This window comes from Mytilus californianus, unplaced genomic scaffold (assembly GCF_021869535.1).
Source record: "Mytilus californianus isolate M0D057914Y unplaced genomic scaffold, xbMytCali1.0.p SCAF_14, whole genome shotgun sequence".
Classification (NCBI taxonomy): domain Eukaryota; kingdom Metazoa; phylum Mollusca; class Bivalvia; order Mytilida; family Mytilidae; genus Mytilus; species Mytilus californianus.
The window spans coordinates 4,763,698-4,778,542 of record NW_026262626.1 but is presented as its reverse complement, the minus strand read 5'-3'; the positions used below and the strand labels follow the sequence as shown (position 1 = coordinate 4,778,542).

Genomic DNA, 14,845 nt, shown 5'->3' with positions numbered 1-14,845 from the left:
CTTTTGTTACTCGCAACTCGACTTTCGTAACTCTCAACTCAACATTTGTAACTCGCAACTCGACTTTCGTACCTCCCAACTCGACTTTCGTAACTCGCAACTCGACTTTTGGAACTCGCAACTCGACTTTCGTAACTCGCAACTCGACATTTGTAACTCACAACTCGACTTTCGTAACTCGCAACTCGACTTTTGTAACTGTAACTCGCAACTTGACTTTTGTAACTGTAACTCGCAACTCGACTTTCGTAACTCGCAACTCGACATTCGTAACTCGCAACTCGACTTTCGTAACTCGCAACTCGACTTTCGTAACTCGCAACTCGACTTTTGTAACTTGCAACTCGATACTGGACAACAAGTGAATCTCCTAGTTTTCTGAGTATTTGAAAATTGCTGATGTTGATAGAGAAAGAAACTTGTTGCAAAATGAGATGATGATATGACAAACATGCGCATTTTCACCTGATTTTCACATCCCTGTTTCCATTCTCAATTTTACATGCTGAAATGTCTTGGCAGCTTATTAACAGATATTATTGAATTTTATATTTAGAGTCTAACTCTCTTTCATATCAAGTATGTCTTACTACAGGGATCAAATAAACATAACATTACCTTGACCAATGAACCATGAAAATGAGGTCAATGTCAGATGAATTCTGCAAGATGCATGTAAATCTTTCAATCATTCTATACACCAAATATTAATGATCTATTGGTTATAGTATCTGAGAAATGAATCTAACCAAGAAAAACATCATTGAGCAATGAACCATGAAACTGATGCCAATATTAAAGGAACCCTGCTAGACAAACATGTTAACCTTGCAATAAATCCATACACCTAATATAGTTGACCTTTTACTTATACAAGTATCTGAGAAAGGAACCTTACCTTGAAAAATTAACATTGACCAATGAACTATGAAAATGAGATCAAGGTCAGAAGACCCCTGACAGATGGACATGTAAATGCACCTTATAATCATTCATGCATCATATATAGTTGACAAACTACTTATATACTATTTGAGAAACAGACCTCACCACCAAAACTTAATGTTGAACGATGAACCATAGAAATGAGGTCAAGGTTAGATGAACCCTGCCAGGCAGACATGACTTCATACTATCATTCCATACACCAAATCTAGTTGACCTTTTGCTAATAGTATTTGAGAAATATATAAACCAAACTTAACATTGAGCAATGAACCATGAAATGAGGTCAAAGTCATGTGCACCTTGTCTTACAGACATGAAGACCTTGCATGTATAAACTGATAAACCAAATATAGTTATCCTAATACTCATAATTAGTGTTAAAATCCTGTGTAAAAAAAACTTTTCATTTTTTTAAACAGTCAGCGAACCAAGAAAATAGACATATACCAGAAGGAAAATTCACAACATACTATATCTGTATACTATTTATGAATAATTCAGGTCTTGTACCTTTAGAAATATAAGGCTATATATAGATAATTTATGCCTCGGGGGGTTGGTTAGCTGCACTGTGTCTTGCATTCTGTCGCAATCAAGAAAATTGGTTTTGCTCATTGTTGAAGGCTGAATAGTGATATATAGTGCTTAAATACATTTCATTTGGACTTTGTTTGAAAGTTGTCTCATTGGCAATCATACCACATCTCATTATTTTATGTAAAGTAGAATAAAACTTATTTGCAAAAAAAACATCAGTTTGCTTACAACAATAAATTTTATTTTTAATAATTTTCCTGTCTTTTTCAGTAACAACATATACAGCAATATAATAAAAGGTTTACACCATTATTATACATAACTCATAAAATTATTGGTTATTTTATATAATAATAATAACATTTATAACTGTCACATGGAAATACTTAAACATTAATAGACAAGAATCTTTGAATCAAAGAATTTTTCACATCAATATAACTAAACAATGTTTAAGAACAAATAGAACATATTTTTACTGTTGTTACTGGTTTTTTTCTGCTGATCAGCTTTATAGCTGCTTTATTGAGATAAAATTCTTTTCTTAATCAGCAGCCATTTAAAGCATATCATAAATACAGAATAATATTTCTAAATGTAAAGAAGGTGGTCAAAAGTGGTTATAAAATATTTTATCAGGTAAACAGATAATAAGGTAAGCTCATAATAAATAATTTGAAAGACTTTTAAAAATGTACTTTTGAACAATTGTAAATATACTATATCATAATTAAATCTGGCCACATAAATTGGATAGTTTTGAAGTTATAAAAATAAACAATTATAAAAATACAAATGTATAATCACTGATTGTCAGACTTAATATAACAGTACTGGATAATAGGTGCTTAACTGTCAGTCCATATTTAAAAATACCTGACTTGCTTTCTGTCTTGATAAACTTAAGTGATAGAGAAGAATGATTTTTTTTATTGTTAGCAATGTAACAGGATAATTTCCAAAACTCAAGGAAGTTCTTGTTCTACTAAAAAAGGAGTACAATAGATAAAGTGGGTATAACTTAATCCACTTGTGGATGACAACTTGACTATTGTTTCACAAAGCACATAAGACTGACAGGTAACATAACAATGTATAACATTTACACAGTTGTAAGTCTTACAACTACTTTGTGCAAAGTTCTAATGTCTTCAATTAAGTACAAGTATTAACAAAGTAAATTAAGCAAGGAATGAGCTGTCAAATTGATAGCAAACCGGGTTTTCTGTATTTTGAAAGGCACTTTCAGGCTTTTTTGCCACTTTCTGTCCCTATTTTCCAATCTATCAAGGACCATAAGTCCTGAACGTCAAAAGTGTAAATCCTCATTTGAAATTGACCTTCATTTTGTCATCAGTAACAACATATTAAAATTTGAAGAGCATTGGTTGAACGGTTCATAGATTATTACACGGGAACAACATAAAGTGCAATTTTAAAATCTATCAAGGACCATAACTCCTGAACGGCAAAAGTGAAAATTGTCAATATCAAACTTGACCTCCATTTTGTAATCACTAACAACATATTAAATTTGAAAAGCATTGGTTGAACGGTTTGATAGATTATTACACAGAAACGACATAAAGTGCAATTTCAAAATATATCAAGGACCATAACTCCTGAACCATAAAAGTGAAATCATCAATATTGAACATGACCTCCATTTTGTAATCACTAACAACATATTAGATTTGAAAGGCATTGGTTGAGCGGTTCATAGATTATTACACAGAAACGACATAAAGTGCAATTTCAAAATATATCAAGGACCATAACTCCTGAACCATAAAAGTGAAAATCATCAATATTGAACATGACCTCCATTTTGTAATCACTAACAAAATATTAAAATTTGAAAGGCATTGGTTGAACGGTTCATAAGTTATTGCACTGAAACTCCTGGTAGCCGCCCGCCCTCCGCCCACCAACGCCATACTTCACCAAATTAATAACTGAATGAACTTTGATATCAAAGTGGGCAAAACCAGTAATGCATGCTAAGTAGGTCATACTGATCTACAATTATAATCTGGTTGCAAACCTACTTGCATACTAAAAGTACCTTAATCAAAGTTTAGAGGATCCTTCATCACACAGCACCAGAGAAATAAATCTTGATGTTCATATAAACCATTGTTATTGCATTAAAAATAGATTGAATTGACTCGTTCTTCTCTGATTACTGACCTTTTTCTTGATGTGCAGCTGCATGCTATATTACTAGTTCTTATGTCTTACAAAAGATGTATACTTATTTGATATGAACAAACAAAAAATCTGAAAGTGATGGAATTTCTAGATTCCACTGTCCTAAATATCTCATTACATTGTTTTTTTTGTTTTTTTTACAGTGTTTGTTTTCTATGAATGTCGACCAATGATTGCCCTATAGCAATAATCATGCAAGGACTTCCGATTGACCTGTTACATTGTTGACAAAAGTATATAATAAAGACAAGCTTGAGATGACACTATAATTGGTTAAAAAAAAGAACATTAACAAATCAGTTTTTTAAAACATTTTGGACTGTTTGGCAAATAATACTACAGTATATAGTCATCATGATGTCCTAATTGCTATACATTTGTATTACAAAAATAAAACTTGGTTTTCTTAAATTGCAATAAGACACAAACATTTTCACATTGATGAAGTGACAATGAAAAATTGTTTAGAAAACTTTTATAAAATGAGATCAAATATAATATTAAACAAGTGAAACTGCGAGCTACTGCTCACTGATGATACCCCCGCCCAAATATTTGGGTAAACAGGAAGTTGTTGAGTGATGAATCTGAAAACGCATCACACAGTATAGCTGACTCATATAAACCCTGAAACGAAATTTCAGAAATCTTTGTAATGTAGTTTCTGAGATAAATGTGACGAAAATTTTCAACTACTTGGATGTCATGTGTAAAATGATGTAAGTGTTCTGTAAACAGGAAGTTGTTGAGTGATGAATCTGAAAACGCATCACACGGTATAGCTGACTTACCGGTATATAAACCTTGAAACCAAATTTCATAAATCCTTATGATGTAGTTCCTGAGAAAAATGCGATGAAAAATATTCATGGGACGGACGGACAGACGGACGGACAGTCAGATGGATGGATGGATGGATGGACGGAAAGACGGACGGACAGACAGAGGTAAAACGGTCTACCCCCAATTTTTAAAGCGAGGGTATAAAAATATCTTAATAATCTTCCTTAGGTACATCAACAAGATCTTTGGTTACTTGATAATGCTATGATAAACAGAAGATCCAGTCATAATTTGAAAATTAATAAAACAAAAGGGCTAAGGCCTGTTAAGTTTTTTTTTAGCAAAATACCATATCAGGTAAAAGGTAAAATTCATTTTGGAATGATATCAAATATTTACAAGTGTGGTTAAAAATATGAAACATAAAAATATTAGCTAAAATTATTTGAATAAGCCTTTAAATACACTTATAATTTGATATCTTTCAAAGGATTGCCCTTAAATCATTTCACCTTATTTCCAATGGTGTCCTTTTAATGTAGAACTCTTGTTTATAACGATAAGCAAATTGGCACATATTTAGTTTATTTTCTTTTAGATAATATTTAACCATTTTTAAGATATTATTATATTACCCTGTACATCTTCCCTATCATAATAAATTTGTTATACAAATGAGTAATATTAAAGGAATAATGATTGTTTTAATTCATGTGCAAAGAGGTGTTATAACTTATAATTATAAAATTTTTTCGTTAGTACAGCAATATGATAATAAAAGTATAGAAGCTATTGATGTGCCATATTAAAAAATGCAAATTGTTCTGACTTATTGAACCAGCCATATATTTTCACTCAAAAAAGAACACATTTCTCATTTTCAATACGATGATTTCTAAGTAGAGCAACAACCTTGTTGAGTTTGATCACTAAAATCAAATCTAACAATACACTGGTCTCATGCTATAACAAAGACAAAATCTAGTCATTATTTGACTTATAAAACCAGCTGTTATAAGAACCATAGACATGATAGACAGACATGATTATACAATATCAATTGACATATATAACATTGGCAGTGACTGTTACATTACAGATTTCCAGAGTTCATTAAACATATGTCTTTCTAATGCCGAAGTTTCACAACATTCCTAGATTGTCTAGAGATTTTCTATTCCAGGACAGAGCTGGTTCGCTGTACATTTACCACCAGTAGACACAAAATCTGGTAAACAGACAAATCTTCTAACTTCCAGGTCATCCGAAGGTGCACAATGTGGTACTTCTATGAAAAGAAAATTTGAATTGTTTTTGATTACGTAATTAAACATTACCTAGAAATAAATCTACAGTTAACTGTATAAAATATCTCTATTAACCCCAACTTATCGTCATGTACTACTGATAGCTAATGTTTGTTTTTGTAATTTATTTGTTATTGTTGTCAATTTATGGAAAACATTATTATTATTCAGATATTTGAAAATCATTGTTGAATTGTTTCATGATTACGGTAATCACGATTATTATTTCTAGCTACAGTCAAAAGATTTTATATGATATAAATTGGAGATAGCTATATTGGTATTTCTAAAGAACATGTTTCAAATATCACAGAAAGACAAGTAAAACATTTTTCATTTCTATTGTTTTTTTTATAAAGGAAATCCCACTCAATAGACGTTCTTCTATTGGAAATTTATATATTTAATTAAAGGTCAGACTAAATTTTTTTTATTTATGTAATAGTAAGCATTAATAAAATATGTATGTCTAGAAAATAAAATGTGTCCATACTATTCCTACAATAAGCATGGAAAACTACTTATTGTCATAGACTATATACAATGACACCAATACAATAATATGAATAACAAAAACATACAGATGGGCAAATGGATAAATTGATGGATGGATGAATGAATGAACAGATGGAAGCATAGAACAGAAAATATATCAAAGCGCGAAAGCGCTGTAAAGGCAGTTAATTACAGGTTGTGTGTAATTTTAGTCCAGTTATATCATTATCTTGCATAGTATAGTGTACTTATGAGAGGTGGCTTCCAGTAATTAAGATTTAAGATTTATAGTTCTCTTATGATATTGAACAAGTTTCATGAATGTCATATTCTGAGCATTATATAAAGGTGATTGTTCTAATTTGTTTATGAACTAGTGCTTTATGTCCAGTTTGTACCCTGTTTATCTATGTTTATAGTCAAATTCTGTTTGATATAGTTGGGCATTTTCTTTTTAGGAATAAATACCAGTTATCAACTGTATTTTATTCAACTTTGCAAATGTGGTTTGTTACTAGTAAGCATGGATGATAGTTGTTTAATTGGCAATCATACCATATCTCCTTATTTGTATAATGATCTATATTCAACATCCTCAGGTACAAAAAAATAAATGTGAATAGTGTCCACATGTGGACTCAGATGATGCCCCCGCTTGCATATCATATAGTTATACAGGGACATAACTGAAGAACGGTAAAAGTGACACTAACCAAATTTGAACTTAATCTGAGTTTTGTGGTAATAAGCATTGTGTATAAGTTTCATAACATTTGGTTGAGGCTAACTTAAGTAGAGAACAGAACTAACAAACTAAAGTTAGAAAACAGAAACAAAAAATTTGTACTTGATCTTAGTTTTGTGGTAATGAATATTGTGTATAGATTTCATAATGTTTGGTTGGGGCAAACTTAAGTTACAGAATGGAAACTAAACATTTTGCAATCTTTCAATTTATAAAGGGGCATAACTCAATAATGGTTAAAGTGACACTACCCAAATTCAACTTGATCTGTGTTTTATCAGTGGAAGTCAAAATTAAACATTGCATTGTATTAAGCATTGATTGTAGTTGATTCAACTATAATTATGGATAAAGGAAGATAACTCCAATTTTAAAAATTACTAGTTTAATTAGAAGAAAATAAAAATTTTGCAATTTTTCCATTTCTAAAGGGGCATAACTCTACAACTGTTAAAGTGACGCCACCAAAATTCAAACTTGATCTGTGTTTTGTGGTAATAAGCATTGTGTATAAGTTTCATAACATTTGGTTGAGGCAAACTAAAGTTAGAGAACAGAAACGAAAAATTCAGCAATTTTTCCATTTATTAAGGGGCATAACTCAAGAACAGTTTATTAAGGGGCATAACTCAAGAACAGTTTAAGTGATGCCACCAAAATTCAAACCTGATCTGTGTTTTGTGGTAATAAGCATCATTGTGTATAATTTTCATAACATTTGGTTGAGGCAAACTAAAGTTAGAGAACGGAAACGATAAATTCAGCAATTTTCCATTTGTAAAGGGGCATAACTCTAGAACGGTAAAAGTGACGCCACCAAAATTCAAACTTGATCTGTGTTTTGTGGTAATAAGCATTGTGTATAAGTTTCATAACATTACATTCAACATCCTCAGGTTCAAAAAAATAAATGTTAATAGTGGCCACATGTGGACTCAGATGATGCCCCCGCTTGCATATCATATAGTTATACAGGGACATAACTGAAGAACGGTAAAAGTGACGCTAACCAAATTTGAACTTAATCTGAGTTTTGTGGTAATAAGCATTGTGTGTAAGTCTCATAACATTTGGTTGTGGCTAACTTAAGTAGAGAACAGAACTAACAAACTAAAGTTAGAAAACGGAAACAAAAAATTTGTACTTGATCTTAGTTTTGTGGTAATGAATATTGTGTATAGATTTCATAATGTTTGGTTGGGGCAAACTTAAGTTACAGAATGGAAACTAAACATTTTGCAATCTTTCAATTTATAAAGGGGCATAACTCAATAATGGTTAAAGTGACACTACCCAAATTCAACTTGATCTGTGTTTTATCAGTGGAAGTCAAAATTAAACATTGCATTGTATTAAGCATTGATTGTAGTTGATTCAACTATAATCATGGATAAAGGAAGATAACTCCAATTTTAAAAATTACTAGTTTAATTAGAAGAAAATAAAAATTTTGCAATTTTTCCATTTCTAAAGGGGCATAACTCTACAACGGTTAAAGTGACGCCACCAAAATTCAAACTTGATCTGTGTTTTGTGGTAATAAGCATTGTGTATAAGTTTCATAACATTTGGTTGAGGCAAACTAAAGTTAGAGAACGGAAACGATAAATTCAGCTATTTTCCATTTGTAAAGGGGCATAACTCTAGAACGGTAAAAGTGACGCCACCAAAATTCAAACTTGATCTGTGTTTTGTGGTAATAAGCATTGTGTATAAGTTTCATAACATTTGGTTGAGGCAAACTAAAGTTAGAGAACGGAAACGATAAATTCAGCTATTTTCCATTTGTAAAGGGGCATAACTCTAGAACGGTAAAAGTGACGCCACCAAAATTCAAACTTGATCTGTGTTTTGTGGTAATAAGCATTGTGTATAAGTTTCATAACATTTGGTTGAGTTAGAGAACAGAAACCAATTTTGGGACGTACGTACGTACAGACGGACAAGGGTAAAACTTAATGCCCCCTCCGCTACGGCGGGGGCATAAAAATATATGTAACTAAACTATGAAGGGAAACCTTTGACTTCTTTCTTTTATATAAACTTTTGATTTGGTAGCATAGAACTATGTAGAATACTCCTGTTGAACTTATCGTGCATAGATGACGTTGTCTATCTATCATTTTATATATGTATGATGGTATTTACCTGCTATCCTTGGATTCAACAGCTTTAAGAATATGGTGAACACTTGTTTATATGCCATGTATATGCAACACAGCTCATGGTAAAGTATATATGCCAACAAGAATGCTGGTATTAAATCTCAGTACATTTAATGATTTTGATGTTTAAGGGCAATTTGTATGACTGTTACTTTGATATAATTAACTTGCACATACTGATAGTATATGTGTGTATCTGTGAAATTACATATTGGATATACCAAGCATATATTTTGGCATGGTTGATGATAATAGATATTGTGGCATAATTATAAAATACACTTTATATGGATAATGTGTTATATTAATTTTATTTGTAAACTATGGTAACATACAGTCAATCTCAAGATATCTATTTTAATCTTAAATGCAATGTAAATTTAACAATGGGGTACACATTGTCTTCCTTTACTTCAGAAAATAAATTTCAACCATGGTGATAATCACCGTATATATATGTTTTTCTGTACCTCACCATGGTATGCATTTTTCATGCTTTGAAGACATAAAAGAACTTTTCCTTATAAATATAAATGGACTTTTCTTTATTATTGATTATATTAGCATATTCAATGACTTCCATCCTATGAAGTAGTTCATAATGATTGCTTAGTCACTGTATTGTGTGTATTGTAAGAACATCAAGTCACATTTTTGCGACTGTCCCAAGTCAGGAGCCTCTGGCCTTTGTTAGTATTGTATGTTTTTGAATTTTAGTTCATTTATATGTTTTGGAGTTCAGTGTGAAGTCCATTATCACTGAACTTGTACACATTTCAATTAGGGGCCAGCTGAGGACCACCTCTGGGTGCAGGATTTTCTCGCTGCCTTGAAGACCCATTGGTGGCCTTCGGCTGTTGTCTGCTCTTTGGTCGGGTTGTTGTCTCTTTGACCTTATTCCCCATTTCCATTCTCAATTTTATCAAGTAACATAATATTAAATGTACATTGCAACATGTCAACTCTTTCGATGACAATACTTTTTCTAGAAACTATAACTCCAAGCAAAATTATTTCCAAGTAGAAAGTAATTTATGAACAAAAAAGGAGTTCTTATTTAAGAAAAAATTCGTAAGGGTTCCGCAGAACCCAGTGTCTCGCCTACTTTTGCTGTTAATCGCAGGCTCAACAAAAATGAGGAAAAAAATTAATAAAAATATTCCTCTCTATACTATCTTTTGATTGTAAGTAGCTTCTGTCCAAGTTTGGTAAAAATCCAGGATGGTTTTTGAATCTAATAAATGTTTTTAAAACTTTAACTGCAGACTGTATGTAAAGTTAACTGGAAGAAAAAATAAGTCCATTTATAAGTAAAATACGGAAAAAATGGAACAAAATTTGATCAAAATTTCCTTCTAGATACTAGCTTTTGATCATAAACAAGCTTCTGTCCAAGTGTGGTACAAATCCAGGATAGTTTAAGAAAGTTGTTAAAATTTTAAAAACTTTAACCACAGAGTGAATGTAATGTTAACTGGCAGAAAAACTAAGTCCATTTATAAGTAAAATACGGAAAAAATGGATTTTTTTTTTTACAAAATTTACTTCTGGATACTATCTTATGATCATAAACAAGCTTCTTTCCAAGTTTGGTAGAAATCCAGGATAGCTTAAGAAAGTTATTAAAATTTCAAAAACTTTAACCACAGAGTGAATGTAATGTTTCCTGGCAGAAAAACTAAGTCCATTTATAAGTAAAATACGGAAAAAATGGATTTTTTTTTTACAAAATTTACTTTTGAATATAATCTTATGATCATAAACAAGCTTCTGTCCAAGTTTGGTAGAAATCCAGGATAGTTTAAGAAAGTTATTAAAATTTCAAAAACTTTAACCACAGAGTGAATATTTGTGGACGCCGCCGACGATAACGACGACGACGCCGCCGACGGAATGTAGGATCGCTATGTCTCGCTTTTTTGACAAAAGTCGAAGGCTCGACAAAAAATGACATCTCAAAGACTCGTTGTTTGGTCACTGTCATAATAGTTGTCTCATTAGCATTTTAACCACCTCTCCATATCTGTAAGACAATAGAAGAAAATGATTCAACCCAAAAACAAAACTTAACTGTAAGATCTCTGAAATTCTCTACACGGTAAGAGTTCTTCTCATTGTTAGAGATTGTACGGTTACATTAACACCTGTAACTGCTTAAACCCATTTCTTATGCTCTTTGGTTTGATAAACTCACTGAATATCATACCACATCTCCTTTTTTTTATATGCATTACAATTTACATGTACATGTAATTGTAAATATATATATCAGAACAAAATTCATTGTGTCACTTTTCCTTCTTTCATTTATGCATCCTTTGGCACAATTGAAGTTCTAATTTTGTATGTTTTGCAAAGTCCAATAATTCGCTCTGTATGCACGCTTTTATTGGAGACTTTTCTTTCCCGTAAAAGAGTTTTCAAACTAATTCTGTTTCACTTTTTGAAAAAAGTTGGAATATTGACAACATTAGCAAACAAATCCTGCACATTAAAACCTTTATCTGCCATCACACTGTCACCTGGATCACATAATTGAACTATTCTACATCGTTCAACTATTTGACGGTCACTGGTACAACCAACATACATGTATGCATAAGAGACATATTGTTGACTAAACCACCAGGTGTCGAACATACAAGTGTTTTCAGTGTTTCTGTTTTTATATGATGAAAAGGTTGCTCTAGGAGCTAATAGCCTATAGGTTTTTTTCAAGGGACATTCTGTGCTGTCAATAATAATCCTAGTTGTAGGAAACTTTAATTTGAAGTCAAATGGCAATAAAATGCTCCGCTGGGGCACAGCTTGATACGACCGCAGAGGTCGAACCCTGAACAGTTGGGGCAAGTATGGACACAACATTCAAGCTTGATACAGCACTGAATTTGGATTGTGATTAAATATTTGACACAGCATAGGTTTCTGACACAGAATGAATGTGGTCTAAGAACTTAAATTTTTTTAATTTACCTATTCAAACCATATCATTATTATTTGCTTTTATATATAAATCAGAAATAACCAATTTAAAATGGAAAATTTTAAAGAAAAAAAAAGGAAACCCCCCCCAAATTTTTTGAACCCCCTTATGATTCATCACCCCCAAACTCAATCCCAGACTTCCCTTTGTGTTATGGTACCTTGCAGTACAATTTCAGAGAGATCCATACACTTGAACACAAGTTATTGTCTGGAAACTAGAAAAATGCTTGTTTTTTGGCCCCTTTTTGGCCCCAAATTCCTAAACATTTAGGGCAATTACCCCCACCTCAAACCCAGCTTTCCCTTTGTGATATGGAACCTTGTAGTACAATTTCATAAAGATCCATACACCTGAACACAAGTTATTGTCATGAAACTAGAAAAATGCTTGTTTTTTTCCCCTTTTTGGCCCCTAATTCCTAAAATTTGGGGGCAATTACCCCCAAAATCAATCCCAGCATTCCCTTTGTGATATGGAACCTTGTGGTACAATGTCAGAGAGATCCATACACTAACACACAAGTTATGTCTGGAAGTTACAAAAATGCTTATTTTGGCCCCTTTTTGGTCCCTAATTCCTTAACTGTTGGTACCATAACCCCCAAAATCAATCCCCACCTTCCTTTTGTGGTATTGAACCTTATGGTAAAATTTCATAGAGATCTTTATACTTAAACTAAAGTTAGAGTGCGAAAACCAATGTGTCTTCGGATGACGACGATGACGTCGACGACAACGTCATACCAATATACGACCTCAAAAATTTTTTGCGGTCGTATAAAAAATACCTGACTAAACCACTAGATGGCCAAGTGTTAGCCTCTCACCACTATTTAGACATAAAAACAATCCATGTATACACAATATTCCTACGTATGTAACACTAGGTTCAGATATTGAAAACAATCTAGACAGTTCAAAGTTGGTTATATAATGCCTCAATTTTCATCAAAGTCGCAAAAAAACTGATTTTCAACTGACACTCTATCAATTTGAAAATATATGTATCTCAAACAATGTGCTGCTGGACCAACCATGGTCAAAACAAATAAAAATTTAGTATATGACTCTAAACCGGTATTAAAATGCATGGCTGTATCATCATTTGCGAAATCCTCTGCTGAAAACATAGGCATTGATGGTGTTTGTGTTATTCCATCCGTGAAGCTCAACATTAGCTCGGCAGTTGGTGGTGGACATTCATAAATCCTTCCTGCAGTATGAATGACTTCTTCAGAAAAACCAACTTCACAATCAAAACTTTCCTCTAGATTTCTACTACAATATTCAACGAGTTTAGTTTTGTTTTCACAGGAAACTGCCCTGATTTTTCTTTTTGCAGACGATTCAGTCTCTTGCTTAGTCTAGGAAAATAGGCTGGGAATGGCAGTAGACATAAGTCTCTGTATGGTGGGTTTGCGCCCTGAAAAAAGTTATAAAGCATTATTTTTTTGAAAATTAAATGAACTTCCATTAGCAATTTATACTTTGTACTACCTGGCAAAATATTAACTAGATTTATTCATTACAATGTGGATAAAACAATGTTTGCCTGATTCAATGTATGTTATGTAAATCAAAAGGACAAACAATGAGAGACTTATGCAACACAATTACCTAAATAACTAAAATATAGATGAGAGCATGTCATTGTTTTGTTCCTGTTAACATTGTCATTGATATTTTTCAAGAAAGCCTACGAGGCATGGCTTATGCATTCCTGTCATTACTACATTAGCATAATTACTGCTAAAATAATTCTCAGTATGATATACCTCTTGTAAGAAATCATAATATTTGTAGCATTCACCAAAAAATCTTAAACAGATCACATTGAAACGTAATAAAAAAAAATATGACGTCTTGAATTAACCACCCTCTTTTAACCTAAAACGATAATTGCAGTTGTAAACAGACTTTGGTTTATTCGCATGGCGATTATATATATAACTGTATGTATTTCAAAAAGAAAATAAAGTTTTACCATGAATATTTTCCTGCACGTAGTCGTTTTCAGTAAAATGACTTAAATGTGCCTTGTAAACAACAGGCTGAACAGCTGATTGAGATTCGTGTTCTCGTCCAATCTGCGTATGGACCATGGCGTTGATCCAACTTTTCCTTCTTTTTAAATCATTTGGAAATGCATGTCCTCCTCTTAAATGACATCCAGGTACACAACAACAAGTACTAGGCATTGTTAATTAAAAATTTGCACAGTGCAGAAACCGGAAGTTATGAAACAGGATCGGCTACCACGGCGCCACCTACTGAGGAACGATAATTTGCTACTTTTTATATAACGATAACGTCATACGGCTTCACGTGCATAAACAGAAATGCGCTTTAAATTTTATAATATGAAATATAATTCATGTTCAGTCGACCTTTAATTGTTATATCAACGACTGAAATGATTTGAAAACATCTAGATTTCAGATAACACTCGAAATTGACCCGACCTCTTTCCACACGGAATTCAAATAATTCTAATTTGTCAATCGGTTGACTGCTAATAATGCAAAATACAATTATATCAAAAGTTTTTAAAATTAACAAAACACAATGATCGTTTCTTTATTTCCCAATGTAAATGAAATGAAACAAAAAACATTTTATATCACAAAAAAAAGAGGAGAGAATTCAATATTTCTGGATCTACTTGTGGT

The 14,845-nt window shown here is 32.2% G+C and overlaps 1 protein-coding gene across 2 annotated transcripts in view; it reads right to left on the bottom strand.

Moving 5' to 3' along the window:
• Positions 1-1,703: 1,703 nt before the first annotated feature.
• LOC127724057 (cryptochrome-1-like) overlaps positions 1,704-14,845 on the bottom strand; it is a 31,523-nt gene continuing 18,381 nt past the window's right edge. For both annotated transcript variants that reach the window (XM_052230838.1, XM_052230839.1), the window contains one exon: positions 1,704-5,767. In XM_052230838.1, the coding sequence (XP_052086798.1) occupies positions 5,643-5,767 (125 nt within the window). In that variant the 3' untranslated portion in view covers positions 1,704-5,642. The remainder of the gene's footprint in view (positions 5,768-14,845) is intronic.